The sequence below is a fragment of the Typha angustifolia genome, chromosome 5, assembly GCF_048772165.1.
Source record: "Typha angustifolia cultivar Huaian chromosome 5, ASM4877216v1, whole genome shotgun sequence".
Classification (NCBI taxonomy): domain Eukaryota; kingdom Viridiplantae; phylum Streptophyta; class Magnoliopsida; order Poales; family Typhaceae; genus Typha; species Typha angustifolia.
In genome coordinates, this window is record NC_133243.1 from 4,816,004 (window position 1) to 4,831,522 (window position 15,519).

At 37.8% G+C, this 15,519-nt stretch overlaps 2 protein-coding genes across 2 annotated transcripts; both read left to right on the forward strand.

The window, feature by feature from the left end:
- The first annotated feature begins 529 nt into the window (after positions 1 to 529).
- LOC140760300 (DNA replication licensing factor MCM5) lies at positions 530 to 6,816 on the forward strand. The gene is made up of 19 exons (XM_073097206.1): positions 530 to 738; positions 808 to 922; positions 1,007 to 1,150; positions 1,231 to 1,410; positions 1,508 to 1,606; positions 1,687 to 1,814; positions 1,896 to 2,001; positions 2,081 to 2,215; positions 2,295 to 2,372; positions 2,980 to 3,084; positions 3,215 to 3,306; positions 3,435 to 3,567; positions 3,675 to 3,770; positions 5,322 to 5,413; positions 5,497 to 5,587; positions 5,689 to 5,798; positions 5,980 to 6,109; positions 6,223 to 6,324; positions 6,411 to 6,816. Exons 1-19 carry the CDS (start codon positions 575 to 577, stop codon positions 6,492 to 6,494), a joined length of 2,184 nt encoding a protein of 727 aa, XP_072953307.1. The 5' UTR covers positions 530 to 574; the 3' UTR covers positions 6,495 to 6,816.
- A 542-nt stretch (positions 6,817 to 7,358) lies between these two features.
- LOC140760144 (uncharacterized) lies at positions 7,359 to 11,384 on the forward strand. Its single transcript, XM_073096975.1, has 8 exons — positions 7,359 to 7,639; positions 7,891 to 7,999; positions 8,126 to 8,270; positions 8,561 to 8,612; positions 8,706 to 8,852; positions 8,950 to 9,061; positions 10,394 to 10,520; positions 10,649 to 11,384. The coding sequence occupies exons 1-8, from the start codon at positions 7,403 to 7,405 to the stop codon at positions 11,103 to 11,105; spliced, it is 1,386 nt and encodes a 461-aa protein (XP_072953076.1). The 5' UTR covers positions 7,359 to 7,402; the 3' UTR covers positions 11,106 to 11,384.
- Positions 11,385 to 15,519: the final 4,135 nt, after the last annotated feature.

Genomic DNA, 15,519 nt, shown 5'->3' on the forward strand with positions numbered 1-15,519 from the left:
ACTCTTAGAATTATTTCTCTCCGTTTGCTTTTCGTTGCACATTGGCCCCTTAACTATGTAAAACCTCTAAAATACCCATTCCATTCTAAGAGTTTCTCTCTCTCTCTCTTCTTCTTTTTTTTTAATTTATTAGTTAAAAATAAATATGTGATCGATCTGAACTATTTTTCCTTATTTTAAGAGAAAAAAGATAAAAAAAAAAATGAGAGAAAGATGTTCATTTGCCGTTTTCTACTAATATATGACAATTGGAGGGGTCTATGTGTAATTAGCCTATTTATAATGTATCAAAACGTATTTTAGGGTGTTTATAATTTTCTCTAAATAAACTAATTAATTACCATCAAAATTTATTATTTATTCCATCATATATTTTTTTTTCAAAATTCACCCCAAATTTCGTGAATCTAGAACCCAGCCCAAGCCCAAAGCCCTTAATTAATTATTAACATCGTTGCCACCCGGCCACAACGCTCGTTTCCCGCCAATTCCTTCTGTTTCCCGCTAAAATCCCCGCTACCTTCTCCCTTTCCATTGCGCGCAGAGAGAGAGAGAGAGAGAGAGAGAGAGAGAGATGTCTGGTTGGGATGAAGGAGCCGTCTTCTACAGCGACCAGGCCCAGTTCCCACGCGGCGGCGGTGACCCCGACCAGTCCTCTCTCACCAACCACACCGCCCTCCGGAAGTTCAAGGAGTTCATCCGCGGCTTCAATGGCGACAAGGGCGACTTTCCCTACCGGTAACGCCTCCTAATTCCTCAAAATATCCTCAGATCCCCTCGGCCTCCCTAAAATTTTCTCTGTCGCAGAGAAAGCCTCGTCCACAACCCCGAACACCTCACCGTGGCCATGGAGGATCTCGACGCCTTTGACGCCGTGCTGTCCGACAAGATCCGCAAGTCCCCCGCCGATTACTTGCCTCTGGTAGGTGTTTTTGATTGAATTCTTATTTGGGCTTCCTTTTCTACGCGGTTTTGTTTAAAAGGCGTCTCCTTTATCCCTGCGCAGTTCGAAACGGCAGCTGCCGAGGTTCTCGCTAGTATTAGATCTAAAGTTGAGGGCGACATGGGACAGATGGAGGAGCCTGTGACTGGAGAAGTGCAGATCCTTCTGTCTTCTAAGGAGAATTGCGTCTCCATGAGATCTATTGGGGTTTGGTTTCATGATCTACTGTTGTAGTCCTTATCTCATTTGAAGCTTTCTAACTTAGATCTGTTTGTCTCGGGTGATAGGCTGAGTTCATGTCCAAGCTGGTTAAGATTGCCGGCATTGTGATAGCAGCTTCGAGAGTGAAGGCAAAGGCGACATATGTGACACTTATGTGCAAGAATTGCAAGAGTATTAGAATTGTACCTTGCAGACCGGGGCTTGGCGGCGCCATTGTTCCTCGTTCGTGTGACCATGTTCCTCAGGTAGCTATCAACAGAAATCTTGGTCTTCCCTCTCAACATTTCATTTTCTTTTCCACCTTTCTTTTTATAGTCTCTTTGATTGTTTTGTTTTCCTTAGCCTGGAGAAGAGCCTTGCCCAGTGGATCCTTGGATTGTGGCTCCTGACAAGAGCAAGTATGTAGATCTGCAAACTCTCAAATTGCAAGAAAATCCTGAGGTAAGTAATTGGAGAGGCATAATTTGATATTTTCAACTTTAGCTGCCTTTTACTTATCTAATTGCTCTGTTGGATTAAAGGACGTTCCAACTGGAGAGCTTCCAAGGAATGTGCTTCTTTCAGTGGATAGACACCTTGTTCAAACCATCGTGCCAGGCACGAGGTTAACTGTCATGGGCATCTATAGTGTGTACCAAGCATCAGCAGCGTAAGAAGACACTAAGCAGTGGTGATTGACTCAGTTCTTATATGCTGGGGTTAACAGTTCGTCTCATCTGTGTTTTTGCAGCCAGAAAAGTTCAGTTGGAGTTAAACAGCCTTATATTAGAGTGGTAGGATTGGAACAAGCTCGTGAAACAAATTCGACCGGTCCCTCTACCTTCACACTAGATGAGGCAAGCTTTCTTTATTGGAATATCATTCTAGTGTTGTTTAACACTTTAACTTGAATGATTTTTGTTTCTCTTCATCTAGGAATTGGAATTCAAAGAATTTGCTCAAAGACCAGATGCATATGTTAAGATATGCTCCATGATCGCTCCTTCGATTTATGGTCATGTTGATGTCAAGAAAGCCCTGGCTTGTTTGTTGTTTGGGGGATCGAAGAAGGTAAAATTTCTAATCCAATTGCTTGTTATGGAAGTGATATTGTCTCCCAATGGTTTAGTGCATCTTCTTTGATATGCAGAGACTGCCAGATGGTGTTCGATTAAGAGGGGATATTCATGTCCTGCTTTTAGGTGATCCATCTACAGCAAAATCACAGGTAAATCTTGTGAATTTCAGATAATCTTCACAAAGCATTGGGATAGTTTGCAATAGCCCAAAAGCAGTATATCTTATCTTTCTCTTGCCCCATAATTGAATCTATGTCCTACAAGGGTCACATGACCTGGATATATATTTTAGCTGGTATGCAAGTATTCCTCACTTTACTTTGATGGAAAAGTGTAGCGTGAATCAAAGTAGACATAACAATGGTAATCTAAACTGACAATGCATCGACTTCTACTTTAGATAAATAAGGATGAAATCAAATGGCTTGGTGTCTTTAAATATTCTGAGACATGAGGCTAGATTAATGTAAATCTCTGCAAATCTAGAGAATCACTTCCGTATCGTACTCATTTAAGACTTGAACTTGACATCTGCCTGTTTTTCTCCCATTGGTCAATTGATTTCGTTGAGTACTCTGTAAGAGAATTACTCAGATTCAGTCTATACAGCAATCAAATTCTAAAATATTTGTAATCTGTGATATCAACTTTATAGAATTTGTTTTGATATCAACTTTATAGAATTTGTTTTGTCTTCCTACATGTTTTCATGCACTTTTTCCATTAGTGACTACAAAATATTTTTTATATCTCTAGTTTCTCAAGTTTGTGGAGAAGACAGCACCTATAGCAGTTTATACATCAGGAAAAGGTTCATCGGCTGCTGGTCTTACAGCATCTGTGATACGTGATAGTAGTTCAGTAAGTTTTTCATCTCATCTGATAATTAAGCATTTCATGCTTGATCATGTCTTGTATGAATTTTTTTTTAGTATTAAGAACTTCCTTTCCAGCTTCTAAATAATTAAAATTTGATTCTCAATTCTTTCAGCGTGAATTTTATTTGGAAGGAGGAGCTATGGTTTTGGCGGATGGAGGAGTGGTCTGTATTGATGAATTTGATAAAATGAGGCCTGAAGATAGGTAAATTAATTTAATGGAAATTAGATTTTGGCTGTTTCTTTGTTTGTCTCATGATACTTTGAGCTTTCCTTTCCTTTCTTGAAGGCCGCTCTCTTAGTTCCTTGCTTACCTCGTTTGGTTTTTGGTAGAGTTGCCATTCATGAAGCCATGGAACAACAAACTATCTCCATTGCAAAAGCAGGAATTACAACAGTTCTTAACTCAAGAACATCTGTGCTTGCCGCTGCTAATCCTCCTTCAGGGCGCTATGATGATCTTAAGGTCCTTGTGAAAAGATTGTTATTCTACTGCCTTCTGACCACTGATATTTTCCTATAAAAGTCTGAAGGAACAGTTTGGTTGCTAAAATGGAACTTTATTCTTTTCAGACAGCACAGGAGAATATCGATTTGCAGACAACCATCCTTTCCAGGTTTGATCTGATCTTCATTGTCAAAGATATCCGAATGTACGAACAAGACAAGGTATGGATCAACTTGTTTCCTTTTCTTTTTTGTCAGTTCTTACTTTTTAATAGAGTAAGATGCATTTTATCACTTTGGGGTTAGGCTCAAAATCAATGTATGCAACCCGTTGGACTTTGATTTGTTGCAATTAACCCCTAGGATTTCAACAAGTAAGCAGTCACTAGTTCCATGAAAGAATGTTCAAAATGACCAACAACCATTGTTATCATATGTTCAAATGACCAACATGCTAGGAAGCGTGGCGACTTCAAATAGCATGTTGTGTTCGTGTCTGACACTTGTCAGATATTGGCACTCATCATACACTCATTAGACATGTGTTAGACACTTCTTAGAAGTATCTAATATTTTTCAAAAATATGAATAAAATACGGAAACTCGTTGAGCATTTGCAAGCACTCTTGAGATCATGGATCCCAATTTCGACCATAATCAATCCCGATTCGGGCTGCAACTAGACAACTTTTAGGTCAAAATCTGCCGATACGGTCGATCCCACTTGAAACTATTGCTGCTATAGCAGCAGCAGGCAACTACTGTAGTTGCCTATTGCAGGAAGAGAGAGAGGGAGGCCTGCTGCAACCGGGAGAGAGAGGGAGGCTTGCTGTAGTAGGGAGAAAGGGATATAACAGACTAGTAGTAAGAGCGATAGGGAAGAAGAGAGGAAGGAAGAGAGATTTTTAAGCTTTATATGTGAGTAATTATTATTTTTTTATTTTCTTTATATTTTTAAAATTGTATTAATATTTTTTAATAATATTTAGAATTCTATTTAATTAAAAAATAGTCTGATCCAATACTAGCGGTCGATATGCAGATATATATCGTTTTTTCGGACTGTCGATATGCTTGAGATATATTTTGGATATGAGATTTATCATATGGTGCAGAAATTTATAGCATAAATTATCTTTTGCAGGAATTTCCTGCATATATAACAGAAATCACAAATTAGTGCCTCAGAGAAAAATAAGTCTTAATAGTGCAAAAATGAAAAAAAAAACATCCAGTATAGTAATTTGCAATCTTACAACTTGTAAATATAATATATGAAGGGAAAAATAATGTTAGCCTATATTTTTTCAAGATTTGCCATGACCGTATCGCATCGTAGTAGTATCTTTTGTTCGTTTTTGTGCTTCTTAGCTGACATGTAAACATTAAGGGATGAGATGCTGGGCCTGCTGTTCCACCCCAAGTAATGTGATTGAAAAGGTGGAAGGTGGTAGGAGTGATGTCTGGCATAAAGTACAATAGAAGAATTGGAGGATGTCTTCAACGGAGAAGACTGAAAAGAGCATTTTGGTCCTTAAATCTCTCTTTTGGAGGGAAAGTAGCCTGCCAAAGCCTCATGTAATTGTGGTGTGTCGGTCCGTTAAGTTGCGAGTACTAACATTTGCATAGAGGTTGAGACTCCATGAGGTTAAATGTAACCAATCAAAATTAGGGAGGTTATTTTATTTTGGGCCTAATTACCAGGGGGTAACATGCACTTATAAAAAATTTGCCCATATCTAGCTGCTAAATTTGAGTTTTTTCTGCATTTAGCGAATTGCCAGCCATATCATTAAAGTGCATGCCAGTGGTGCTGCAGCCTCCAAGAGCACTGATGTTACTGAAGGAGAGAATTGGCTCAAGAGGTATGTTTTGCAATTCATCTTGTCTACCTACAGAATACAAGTAATACTTTCAAAAATGTGATGCCTAGTTTCAACTTGTCAAGGTACATCGAATACTGCCGCTTGACCTGTCAGCCACGACTATCAGAAAAGGCTTCTGAGATGTTGCAGAACAAGTATGTCGAGATCAGACAGGTAAATTCAACCGCATATTTAATTAATTTAGATAATTATCTTATGTAGGTATTGCTAGCTTTATAATTAAAATTTCACTCTAATTTTGTGTTGCTTTCTAGAAAATGAGGCAGCAAGCCCATGAGACAGGCAAGTCTGCTGCAGTTCCCATTACTGTGAGGCAGCTTGAAGCTATAATAAGGTTGAGTGAGTCGCTAGCAAAGATGAGACTGTAAGTTCTACAAAACATACCAATAGTTATATGTTGAAATTCATAAGAATTATTATTTAATTCCATTATGTGGCTTATTGCTTAAATAGTTGTAACTGAGCTTTATATCTACCTTTTTTCACCTTGCGTGATAGTGGGCATGCTTCTTTTTAGTCTTTATGTTAATGAACTTCTACTTTAGGACCCTTGTTGCAACACAAGAGCATGTTGAAGAGGCATTCAGACTGTTCAACGTTTCCACAATGGATGCTGCTCGGTCTGGAATCAACGAGCATTTGAATTTGACCCCTGAGATTGCAAATGAGATCAAGGTAAAAATAGAAAAGTGGATGTCTATCTTCTTTTTCTTTTTCTTTTTCTTTTCTTTTTTCCCCTTTTGCTTTTACCTAATTAGCTCTCTACTGCTTTTGATTTTCCTAAACAGCAAGCAGAGTCACAGATAAAGAGAAGAATGGGCATAGGAAGCCATATGTCGGAAAGACGCCTCATCGATCAGCTTTCTAGAATGGGAATGAATGAGTCCATTGTGAGGAAATATAAACTCAGTACAGTCTCTTAACCTTTGTTTCAAACCAAACAACAGAAAATCTCACATTTGTTCTCCTCTTGTAGGTGAGAAGAGCTCTGTTGATCATGCACCAAAGGGATGAAGTGGAGTATAAGAGAGAACGGCATGTTATTGTTCGCAAAGCTTGAAGTGGCAAAACATATATAAGATTGCCTAATGCCTGGCTTTATAAGTTCAATAAAATTCTGGTGCAAGGACTGCAGACAGTAATTTGAATCTAACACCACCTTGCAAAATACTGAAGAGGAAGTTCCTGGGAGGTCTTCAGTTTAGATAAAAATATTACACTAGCTCAAGAACCAGTAGTTTAGCAGTTAAGCTATGCTTAACCTTTTATTATCATTTGGAATGTGGCTTGTATATGTCTCTTGCCACAAATGTTTTACCAACAAGGATGTGCTTTAATTTTTTTTCTTGGAATTAGATGTGCAATTTATCTTTTGGATGCTATCCTTTTAGCCTAATGTTAGAGCTTAGTGCTGGTTGTCCACAGGTAGGAGAAAAAGTGTAATACCTTTATAGTTTAGATTAATATAAAACTGCTAATTTATACATCCAAACTTATTAATAATCTTATTATTTGAATAAATATGAGTATTCTACCCATATTTATAAAAATAAATGAAAATTTTAAGTTTGAAGAATAAGATAAGGTTAGTAAATATAACCGAAGGAAAATGATAATCATAATATTTTAATATTATGGTGGGAAAATTCTCTTTAATAATTTTTTAATTTTTTTATAAAATTTGGATTTTAACTAAACTATTTGGCCACATAAACAACGTTATACAAAGGTAACGAACAGTTTGATTTTAGGCAAGCAATTTGTAATTTACCCATTTTAATAATTTAAGAGAAAAGTACAATAATACCCTTAACTAGGAGAAATATTTATAGGAATTTTAAAGGGTATATATGAGAAAAAGAAAAAAAAAACTCATAATAAAGAGAAGAAGAGAGCCAAAATCGCATTTTTATCGTCCCGCAGACTCGCATTCCGTCTGTTCCTCTCGGCTGCAATCGTCCTAATCTCATGCCTTCTGCCTTCCACCTTCGTCCTTGCTTTCAACCCCATCCAAATGTCACACCGAGCCCTATCCCTAATCCCAGGAGCCCTCTTCCTCGCAGAGCTCGGCGGTCCCCAAGAGGAAGAGCGATCTTCGCGAGCTCGCTCTCCGCTCCCCAGTCGCTTAGAAGCAACCGGTCTTCGAGGTACGCCGTCCTCGGCGCCGGCTTCGCTGGCTTATCTGTCGCTTGGCATCTCCTCAAGGTTGGTAATCTTGCTCTCCGAAGCTCTTATTTTGTTCTTTATGTCCGAATATTGGAACTTGGTATTCTGGAAACATAGTGCGAAGGCCTTCTGCGTTCCCTAGAAGAGTTATACTATAGGGGGCACTCAAACTCGTAGAAGATCTTGAATTAGTTTGTTCCATTGAGCCATCCTAAGCTTTCGTTTGATTTGCAAGTCAGTATTTTTCAACTGTTTTCTTGTATTTTATGACTTGAATTTGTACTGTACAGCATAGTGCAAAGGAATCCCATATCTGCGTTGATATTTTTGATGAAAATGGAGTAGGTGGAGGTGCTTCTGGCGCTTCAGGAGGACTTCTCCATCCTTACTCCCCTAAAGGTCCTCATATCCATCTGACAGTTAGCATCCTAACATTGCTTAATTTTGTACTCATTTTTCCTTATTTGTGTTCTAATACTTCAAAATGATGGTTCCTTTTTTGCAATTTGTTATTGCTGACTGCAGCTAAGCTTCTGTGGAGGGGTGCTGAATGCTGGAAAGAATGTTTACAGCTATTGACCATTGCAGAACAAGTGACTGAAGCCACAGGTCCAAGTAGGATAATTGAAGATTCTACATTCAATTTTGATAAAACTATCGTTTGGAGAAGGCAATTATTTCTCCTCTTAAGTTATACCTTTAGTTTTTGGCTAGCGACTAGTTGTTAAACATATGAGGAACTAAGGACCATGTGGAAGTAGCATTATTGTATTGCATCGTTATATTTTATACTTTGGCAAGGAAAATAGTCATGCATATCTCTGTAGATAAATGCTAGCCAGATGTTTATATTTTATCCAAGAAAATAGTCATACCTATCTCTGTAGATAAATGCTAGCCAGATGTTTAGTTCTCTTATAGCTGTATATAACTGATGCTCTTATAGTTGCTATCTTTCAGGGGAATATTGCGACCTGCAACAAGTGAGAAAAATGCTGAGATTTTGATGGAGGTATATTTCATTTTATTGTGACAGGATACAGTCCTTCTATCTAACTCTCCTTGATGGGTTGTTTGATTGCTTTATTGCTATTCAAGTGATTAGAATGCTCAGAGTTGCCTCCAGAGTTGCAGTTTGGAAGCTTTAAATAAGGAAGCAGTTGAATGTCTAATACCTGGTTTATGTGTTCCATTAAACTTTGCTGTTTATATGCCCCTAGGAATGAACATCCATCCCAAGAGATATCTGCAGGTATCTTACTTTCCATGCTCTTATCTTTTTCTCTGAACCTTCTTTATATGCTTTTTTTTGGGTGAGTAACTAGTCTTCTTTCTTATGTATTTTACAGGCCTTGTTTGTTGCATGCCAAAATCTAGCCGATGAATTATCTGCATCAAGCAGCAAAGAAAGACAGATCAACTTGTACAGAAAGTCTGTAACCAACCTCCATCAATTAGCAGGTAACTGTCAGTCGTTCGTGTGCATGTTGAACGTAAGAAGGCTTGTCTACAGGCATATTTTGTATTATATTTGTCAATTTCTTGCAAAAGGAAACAAACCTATGAGTATGCAGTGTCTACTTCAGTTGTATAAGTTGAATCTGTTTACAAAATTTTGATGATGACTACATCAAATCTTCTTTGTTTGAGACATCTAATTTTGAATAGAGTAGAGAGGTCTACATCAAATCTTCTGCATTTGAGACATCTACATCAATGCTTCTGTACTTGAGATAGCTATAAGTTGAATCCTGTTGTCATTTGTTTTATGATATGGGGCTTCATGGTGAATAATGTTTTTTCTTATTATTTTGCTAAAATTAAGGTCTTCTCATCTTATCTACCTGATATCTTTTCTACCGCCTGATTATGATTATTTACTTGAGCAATTATCTGTATAAAAAGGGTACTTATGGTCTCCAAAGGATACTTGAGCAATTGTTTAAAGAATAATGGCTATTATCTGAGTATGATGCCACATGATATGTTTCTAGCCATGCTTCCTCTTCAATTTGCTCTTTACTGTGAAGCCACCCCATGATTGACCTAGATCATAGATTAACAGTACTCTCCCTTAGCTATATTTGTCTGTAGATCTGCTATAAGATCCTAAAAACAATCAGAAGGGAATCTACTTAAGATGATCAGTATTCTACTATTCTTGCTTAGATAAAAACAATATGCAGCATCTTCTATAAGATGCTAAAGTAATAGAGGGTGAATCTAATGAACTGCATCTATGGAATTTCCATTACATTATTTATTTACACTGGTTAGACAGAGTGTTGTTACTTTTTGTGAGAAGATTATGGTTGAAAAGTTGATATCCTCATGGATATCTAAATTATGGAGTTAAAAAATTTCTTAGGCTTGTAATAAAGGTGACCAGCTTTGAATATATCCTTCATTTTCATGGTAATTAATAATACAACTTTTTGAATCTCTACATATATCTAATGTAGGCAAACTGCTACAAATTCCTATGGTTTTTCCAATTTTTAGGTCTACTTTTAATGTGTTGTTGTGCATGCACATCTACTTTATATAGTTGGAGTCTTTCATATGAATATATCCGTTATGACTCCTTTTTTTCGGCTTTCCCATTTAAGCACTGTTGCTTGCTAATAACTTTGGAGGTCATATATATGTTCTTGTTAATATTTTCTTTTCTCTTTTCTTGGAGTGCATCCAGTTCCCCATGTTTTTCCGACAATTATCTTTTCTGTAGTAAGTTCTTAGGTGTAGTGGAGAAAAGAATTCCTGGAAGTTCATAAGAATAGTGACAATGTGCAGGGGAATATGATGCTGTGATCATCTGCCTTGGCGCTAAAGTGGACATGCTTCCAGAGCTTGAAGGAAAGCTCCCTTTAAGAACCTGCAGAGGCGTTGTTGCAGAGCTTCAGTTGCCAACTGATATGGGGTATGATTGTTCGACTCCATAGGCATTTATAAATATATAATTTCTAGCCCACTGTGTGACACAGCAATTAAACCGTGTTCTCACTTCTTCCATATATTTAATAGTTTATAAGATTGATTTCCTTGCAGAGGGGAGGTTGGTTACCGAAGCCCTTCAGTTTTATCTGATGCATGGCTTGCATTCCAAGAGCCACGCCGTGTTTTTGTGGGATCAACATGGGAATGGAAGTCTAGAAACTATGAATCAAGTGTCTCTGAAGAAGAAGCTTCAAGAGCAATGGAAGAACTCCTGCCGAAAGCTGCTGCTGTTTATCCAGAAATAAGAAAATGGACTTTCACTGGAGCGAGGGCAGGTTTAAGGGCGATGCCGCCAGTGACTCCACATGGATCACTGCCACTCTTGGGTTGCTTGAACAACACAATAGGGGAGAGGGGGAAGTGCATGTATTGGTTGGTCGGCGGCCTTGGTTCCAGGGGACTTCTTTACCATGGTCTGGTAGGGAAGTTGACTGCTCAAGCTGTAATTTCTAGTAATGAAGATGTAATACCCTCTGAATTCACTTCATGGAAGAAGATGAAGGCTTGAACCACGAAAGTTCTCATAAATTCTTACTTTTGTCCCAAAAAACCGAGCAGCTATATAGATCCTCAAGTTGACTCTATTATTACTCAAGTTGTATAAATCTTCTTGCAATAATAGATCAGTTCGGACAAACGTGACAAACTTCTCAGCTTGCAGGAGTAATGCTTATATGTAAATATATGATAGTTAGAAAACATTTTTCTACTTACGTGTTGCTGGTTGAACTAATACTTAAGAGTGGAATCAGGTGATTAGGGCTCATGAACGGTTGTTGTATGTAGTGCTAAATTGATATTTATTTAGATTTTGTGCATATATACCTCTGCAAAGTACTTATTATTGTTCCAAATTTTCCAGTCTAAATACCTGATCTCTATATATACTGGGCAAATCTTTGAATCCTCAGCACCTTAAAATTCATATGAATCCGAGTTTTGAGTACATTTTTTTCAAAGCTAGATTCTAAGAACTTAAAATTTTAGCTCGGAATAAAATCAACATGCTGTTAGAGCTTTCTTTTATGGCACTTAATCCCCACGTAAATAGTACTTGACATAAACAACCTTATAATATAACATCCAATTGTCTACTTTAGATGGCCTAGGAGGATCAATTAGGGTACCTCAATCGAAGTCATCAACTAGATTAGAACCCTTTGTGACACCTTGGGACTTGGGCCCATTATCTCTGTCATCTCTCTCAACTGCCTTATGCTTCAGGGGCTCCTCTTGCCCTGACTGGTCGTTTAGCCTTTGAAAGACCTCCCTGGGGACACTGCCTTCCAAGGTGAAGACATTGCTTTGGCTATCCTCTGCAAGGTCCATACTGGGCTTCTTATCAGAAAAGGCTTCTTTAGTCTATTCCCAGCCAACTTTGCTCTAGAGTTTTTGAGGCTTCTCACCCGTTGTTGGCATGTGGTTACATTAGACCTTTTTGAGGCTCCTTCCTTCTGCCCTTGAGATTGTCTTCTCTCCCACCATCCCTCCATGTACTCGCTTTAAGATCTGATCTTCTATCTAAAAATTATCTGTATTTATTTAGTTAGAGTAGAAAACTATGGAAAACAGAAGATAAAATGGAGAAGAAAATGTTTTAAAAAAAAATGTTCTGTAAGGGAAGAAACAACCAGAATAGAATCCATATTCAAATTATCTGTAAGAGTAATTGAGACTTCTCCAATCATAGGAGAGGGTCTGCCATGTATTATTACTACTAGATACAGAAACATGCATTAAGAGCCTTACCAAGGTTACCTAAAGTAGCCATCTCTTAATCCATCATTGTTTGTTGCTGTAGCCACTTTGCTACCGCCCACTGCCTACCTTCTCCTCCCTTGTGTCGACGAGGGTGACGACCACAGTTGGTGGCCGCCGAGTCACATTGTTCTCTTGATGATGGTTATTTGATATTTTTGCAGCTTGAAGCTACGTCGCTTCAGATCCGTTCGAGCTTAAGTTAGCTTGTTTGTTTGCTTGATCGAATGAGTTGGGTGTACTTTATTCAGATTTTGTATGCCTTGTAGAGAGGCTCTTCAAAAAATCTCCCATTTCCTTCGTTTATCAAGCTTGTAAAAGATGTTTGGCTTTAATGGAATTTTCGGGCCATGGACTTTTTTTTTTTTTTTTTTATAAAAAAAGGCAGCCATGGAGACAGATACATTGTGATTGGGCTTTGAGTTTAGATTGCTAGGTGCCTTGGCAGGATCCCACCAATCTGGATATCTAATCAGTTCATAGCATGGTGACTTAGTATGTCTGGTTGCACCACAATGAATACACATGACGTCTTGCCTTGTAGCTCCTATCTCATAAATGCGATTCTATGATCCAGATGATCGATTTTGGTCTGTAGCATGGTTTGGTGGCCCTGATGCTTGAGCAGATTTAGAATTGGGATACCTCTGTTGATGTTTCGACGGATGAGCTATCATGGCAGATGACTACCAACTAACTCTAGTAGAGTTTGGTAGGTTTCTTTTCCATAACTAAGGAGATTATGGGTTCAACTCCAACCCCAAATAATATTGTGAAAAAATTGTTTAGTGGTTTGATGGCTTGGCTCGATTCGTTTAATGGTTTAACAACGCGGTTAGCTTGAAGGAACAGCTCGGCAGCATAACAACTTAGAGCAGGTTTCGATGGCATTTAGCTTAGAGTAATTATTCGACGACCCATATGGTTTGAAGCCTAGACTACGCAGTTAAAAGCTCGGTGGAGTCTAAATGCCTCTGTATCTAGAAAGGGTTGACCTTTTATCTAATCCATATCTAGCCTTCGAACTCATAAATAATTAAAAAATATATATATATGTACCATGACAGATGACTCTATGTGGTCGGGTTCTCCGTTTCAGTGTTGTTCTACAAATAGCATCACCACGAACACATACATGCATAGGTTTCTTCAAGATCCAGGACTGACCGAGTCCTCCTTAAAAATCTCACCTCGGAGTTGTTCAAACTCTGTATCAAGCCCATTCAAGAAGATGTGCACACGAAATCGTTCGTTATATGCCATAGCATCATCTGGATCTTTCATTACAATCTTATCACGATGATCCAGTTCTTGAAAAACTTCTACAAGATCACCATAATAAGTTGAGAGAGGTCGACCAACCTATTTGATAGAGAATGCAGGTTGATTCAACGCAAAGAGTTTCATGATTTCTGGTGACATAAATGTTAGCAACCACCCCTTACCTTCTGATCTTCTGCATATAACCAATCAGATAAGATCTTAGTAATATCAACACATGTAACGTTTTTATACTAAATACACATATTATTATAATAAAAGACACGGTTAAATACACATACATATCCGAATACAAATGGCCCCAGAGTCCAGTGTGAACGTTTGAGAAGCTAACATGAGAACATTGGTCTTGCCCATGGTGTGGTTATTGGCATTGGTGGATCACATCATATTGGGAATTTGTATTTATAAGTATCAGTGAAGCTATTAGATATTTAATTTAAAATCCAATTCCCAAGTGAGATAGCATTGACTACAAAATTACATTTAAATCAATAAATAATAGGAGACCAAAAGTGGGGAGCACGATGAAAGGGTGAGAGAAGCAGTTGATCCGACCAAATGGAGGGAACGAGGCCATGCATTGAAGGATGTTGGGATTATGCTTAATTCTTATCTAACTCTCCAAATACTTATATATATATTTATATATTTTAAGTGACATGAATGTTAAATTACTAGTTGTTGAGTATTCGATTGGTTTTGATGGAGCTACATGACTCTGACCCGGAATTGTATTTGTGCTCATATGAGAGTTTACTTTGTTAAGATTTTTCTACCTCTCGAGTCTTTTATTGTGCTCTTTCTATGGTGCTATTGATGATAGCAAATTAAGAGGCATGTTTTCAAAGTTGTCGCTCTACTTCTACCGTTTCAAATTGTGTATGTGTATTTATAATTATTGTTATATATTTAATGTTATGATTTTATTATAGTCTAATATACTTCTACGCAAATATGAGGCTTATGTTAAGAGATCGCTATATCTCTTGTTTGTTTATTTGCGTGTCAAATTATAATTGAACGATAAATTAATAAAATAGTATGCAGGCTTTTCTTTTTTTTTAAAAAAAGAAGATAAACAAAGATTTTGAGATATAGAACTAATCACGATCACATCACTTTGGAATCTTGTTCTAGGATGGCATTGTAATCTTGAGATTTTGTAGACTTTTTCTTTTGAATGAATTGAAATACGGTGCCGTCGATATAACTGATATGTATCATCTTTTTTTAATCTGTTTTTCAAGAAACAGTTGCATGGGTATAACTATAACATGATTTGGGAGCCATCCCTTCCAATGGAGTATAAGTGTTGTGATTGGTTAGACTTTGAAAAAAAATTTTGTTTTTTTTTTAATCAAAGAGAGCTTACTTAGCTATCATTAACTACCTCGGATGAAGAAAACTCTATCTTAATCAAAACTTGTAGATCGGGAGGAAGTGGCTCACCACTTTCTAGGACCACAGTCTAGGTGGCACACATTCCTCGGCTCACTGGCCAATCAGCGGCCGCATTACCCTTTCTACCTACATGGGACACATTACACCCATCTAATCTCTTAATTAATGTTTTACACTTGTGTATAAGATTATGGATTTGCCATGGGCAAACACATTCCTCCCTTAAGATCTTCACAAGTTGCTCTGAGTTCGACTCCACCTCCACATGTACATCCAAAGTTAACAGACTTAAGCCCAGTCTCATGACATATGCTTCAAAGTATAGAGGTGATACCACCTCCAGCAGCACCCATGCAACCGTCATTGGCATAAACCTTCTTTGTAGGCTTCGTCTATGTTTAGCTTAACCCACCCTCTCTTTGGTCTAGACCATCTTGTCCCTTCGATTTTGGTCATACGGATTGCTCGCCGAGCCACCA

Coding starts and splice junctions, on each gene's coding strand:
- LOC140760300 (XM_073097206.1), top strand. CDS start 575: ATGTCTGGTTGGGATGAAGGAGCCGTCTTCTACAGCGACCAGGCCCAG. Junction 5,588..5,688: donor AGTATGTCGAGATCAGACAG/GTAAATTCAACC, acceptor GTTGCTTTCTAG/AAAATGAGGCAGCAAGCCCA. Junction 6,325..6,410: donor TGGGAATGAATGAGTCCATT/GTGAGGAAATAT, acceptor CTCCTCTTGTAG/GTGAGAAGAGCTCTGTTGAT.
- LOC140760144 (XM_073096975.1), top strand. CDS start 7,403: ATGCCTTCTGCCTTCCACCTTCGTCCTTGCTTTCAACCCCATCCAAAT. Junction 8,271..8,560: donor AAAACTATCGTTTGGAGAAG/GCAATTATTTCT, acceptor GCTATCTTTCAG/GGGAATATTGCGACCTGCAA. Junction 10,521..10,648: donor CAGTTGCCAACTGATATGGG/GTATGATTGTTC, acceptor ATTTCCTTGCAG/AGGGGAGGTTGGTTACCGAA.